This window comes from Hylobates moloch, unplaced genomic scaffold, assembly GCF_009828535.3.
Source record: "Hylobates moloch isolate HMO894 unplaced genomic scaffold, HMol_V3 SCAFFOLD_11, whole genome shotgun sequence".
NCBI lineage: Eukaryota > Metazoa > Chordata > Mammalia > Primates > Hylobatidae > Hylobates > Hylobates moloch.
This window is the reverse complement of record NW_026652286.1, coordinates 86,010,140-86,013,693: the sequence shown is the minus strand read 5'-3', so window position 1 is coordinate 86,013,693 and position 3,554 is coordinate 86,010,140. Positions and strand designations below refer to the sequence as shown.

The 3,554-nt window shown below is 55.8% G+C and overlaps 1 protein-coding gene across 1 annotated transcript in view; it reads right to left on the bottom strand.

The window, feature by feature from the left end:
• The window catches only part of TTC12 (tetratricopeptide repeat domain 12), a 79,287-nt gene that overhangs the window by 4,692 nt on the left and 71,041 nt on the right, over positions 1–3,554 (bottom strand). Inside the window, exon 20 of the mRNA XM_058446245.1 lies at positions 2,876–2,977. Coding sequence (XP_058302228.1) covers positions 2,876–2,977 — 102 coding nt within the window. The remainder of the gene's footprint in view (positions 1–2,875; positions 2,978–3,554) is intronic.

Here is a 3,554-nt window from a genome sequence, read left to right as displayed (position 1 = left end):
CGGCTGCCCCTTCTGGGAAGTGAGGAGCGTCTCTGCCCGGCCGCCCCGTCTGGGATGTGTGTGAGGAGCGCCTCTGCCCGGCTGCCCATTGTTTGGGATGTGAGGAGCGCCTCTGCCCGGCCGCCCCGTCTGGGAAGTGAGGAGCGCCTCTACCCGGCCGCCCGGTCTGGGAAGTGAGGAGCGCCTCTGCCCAACCGCCCTGTCTGGGAAGTGAGGAGCGCCTCTGCCCGGCTGCCCGGTCTGGGAAGTGAGGAACTCCTCTGCCCGGCCGCCCCGTCCAGGAAGAAGTGAGGAGCGCCTCTGCCCAGCCGCCCCTTCTGGGAAGTGAGGAGTGCCTCTGCCCGGTTGCCCCGTCTGAGAAGTGAGGAGCACCTCTGCCCGGCTGCCCCATCTGGGAAGAAGTGAGGAGTGCCTCTGCCCGGCCGCCCCGTCTGGGAAGTGAGGAGCGCCTCTGCCCGGCCGCCCCTTCTGGGAAGTGAGGAGTGCCTCTGCCCGGCCGCCCCGTCTGGGATGTGAGGAGCGCCTCTGCCCGGCCGCCCGGTCTGGGAAGTGAGGAACTCCTCTGCCCGACCGCCCCGTCCGGGAAGAAGTGAGGAGTGCCTCTGCCCGGCTGCCCCATCTGGGAAGATGTGAGGAGCGCCTCTGCCCGGCTGCCCATTGTTTGGGATGTGAGGAGCGCCTCTGCGCGGCCGCCCCGTCTGGGAAGTGAGGAGTGCCTCTGCCCGGCCGGCCCTTCCGGGAAGTGAGGAGCTCCTGTGCCCGGCCACCACCCCGTCTAGGAAATGAGCGCCTCTGCCCAGCCGCCCCGTCTGGGAAGAAGTGAGGAGCGCCTCTGCCCGGCCGCCCCGTCTGGGAAGACGTGAGGAGCGCCTCTGCCCGGCCGCCTGTTCCGGGAAGTGAGGAGCTTCTCTGCCCGGCCGCCCCTTCTGGGAAGTGAGGAGCACCTCTGCCCAGCTGCCCCGTCTGAGAAGTGGTGAGCACGAGCGCCTCTGCCCGGCCCCCTCTTCCGGGAAGTGAGGAGCTTCTCTGTCCGGCGCCCTGTCTGGGAAGAAGTGAGGAGTGCCTCTGTCCGGCCGCCCCCTCTGGGATGTGAGGAGCACCTCTGCCCGGCCGCCCTGTCTGGGAAGGGAGCGCCTCTGCGCGGCTGCCCCTTCTGGGAAGTGAGGAGCGTCTCTGCCCGGCCGCCCCATCTGGGATGTGTGTGAGGAGTGCCTCTGCCCGGCCGCCCGGTCTGGGAAGTGAGGAGCGCCTCTGCCCGGCCGCTCCGTCTGGGAAGTCTACCACAGAGGCCAGAAGCAATGTGGGGACTGGACGTGGTGGCTCACGCCTGTAGTCCCAGCACTCTGGGAGGCCGAGGCTAGGAGTTCGAGACCAGCCTGGCCAACATGGCGAAACATGAAAAATACAACAGACAAACCAACCAACCAACTGAGCGACAAAAAAACAGGTCTACCCTGGACTCATACTCTAATTTTTTCTATTTATATTTTCCTCCCTTTCTGATCCTTTATCCCACTTTTTTTTTTTTAGTTTTTTTTGCAGACAAAACAAACATTTTCTAAAAATACAAACAAAAAATGCATATCAAACATATTAGGAAGGTTGCACATGAGAAGATGGGGAATAGAAATGGGGGGTGGGAATTAAAGAAAATTTAAATGAGAGAGGGACTTTGTATGGATCAATGATAATAACTCAATCCTCTTTTTGACAAAGGAGAAGGAGAAGGAAGAGGAAGAAAAAGAAAGTGGGATAAAGGATCAGAAAGGGAGGAAAATAGAAAAAATTAGAGTGTGACTCCAGGGTAGACCTGTTTTGTTGTCCCTGGGTTGGTTGGTTGGTCTGTTGTATTTTTCATATGTTTCGCCATGTTGGCCAGGCTGGTCTCGAACTCCTAGCCTCAAGTGATCAACCTGCCTCGGCCTCCCAGAGTGCTGGGACTACAGGCGTGAGCCACCACGTCCAGCCCCCACATTGCTTCTGGCCTCCGTGGTAGACCTCCCAGATGGGGCAGCTGGGCAGAGGTGCCCCCCCCATCCCAGACGGGGCAGCCGGGCAGAGGCGCTCCTCACTTCTTAGACGGGGTGGTGACCGGGCAGAGGCGCTCCTCACTTCTTCCCAGATGATGGGTGGCCGGGCAGAGGCGCTCCTCACTTCTTCCCAGAAGGGGCGGCCAGGCAGAGGCGCTCCTCACTTCTTCCCAGATGGGGCGGCCGGGCAGAGGCGCTCCTCACTTCTTCCCAGACGGGGTGGCCGGCAGAGGTGCTCACTTCCCAGACAGGGCGGCCGGGCAGAGGCGCTCCTCACTTCTTCCCAGACGGGGTGGCCGGGCAGAGGCGCTCACTTCCCAGACAGGGCGGCCGGGCAGAGGCGCTCCTCACTTCCCAGGCGGGGCGGCCCACTTTCTTTCTTTTTCTTCCTCTTCCTTCTTCTTCTTTGTCAAATAGAGGATTGAGTTATTATCATTGATGCATACAAAGTCCCTCTCTCATTTATTTTAATTCCCACCCCCCATCTTCCCATGTGCAACCTTCCTAATATGTTTGATATGCATCTTTTTGTTTGTATGTATTTTTAGAAAATGTTTTGTGTGCAAAAAAAATAAAAAATAAATAAAGTCAGGCTTGAGGGGTAAGCAGGTTTTATAGATGTATCTAATGAACAATTTTCTTATTTATTCAACAATCTGTTGTTGATGTTCAGAGTATGGTCTGGGTAGACAGGCAGAAGCATATCCCTATCCAAGAAATTTAAAATCTAGCAAGGAAGAAATGGCAGCACATTAACCAAACAAAGCCCACCTTAATTCTGTTTCCCGAATAAAATAGGAGACTTCTGTACATTTCAGGGGTTGTAACAAATAAAGTGATCTTACCTTCAGGAATTTCATCATTTTCTTTACTACTCCAGCTCGCAAGGCCTCCTCAACAATTTTCAGAGAGGAAGAAAGGGTCCGGCTCAGAACACCAGCAGCTCTCTGAGTACAGTTAAGGGGATTTGGTCGAAAATCTTAAATTGAATTAATAAAAAAAATGATCATAATTTTTTTTTTCTCTGTTGCCCAGGCTGGAGTGCAGTGGCGCGATCTCGGCTCACTGCAAGCTCCGCCTCCCGGGTTCACGCCATTCTCCTGCCTCAGCCTCTCCGAGTAGCTGGGACTACAGGCGCCCGCCACCACGCCCGGCTAATTTTTTGTATTTTTAGTAGAGACGGGGTTTCACCGTGGTCTCGATCTCCTGACCTCGTGATCCGCCCGCCTCGGCCTCCCAAAGTGCTGGGATTACAAGCGTGAGCCACCGCGCCCGGCCAAGCACTGTTCTTTTTAACAAAGCTGTCAAGGAGCTGTAATCATAGCCCCTTGCCACCCAGAGGCCCATATTATTTCAGCTTCACACAGGATCAACCAGTTCAATTCTGAGAAAGGAAGTTCTCCCTTGTGATTCCTCCCAGAGCTCTGATATCAGCAGGCCCTTTATTAGGGGATGTTTGATTTCCCGGATTGGTCTTCTGTGTCATTTATCTTTATCTTTTCGAATCTTTGTCTTTTGTTCTAG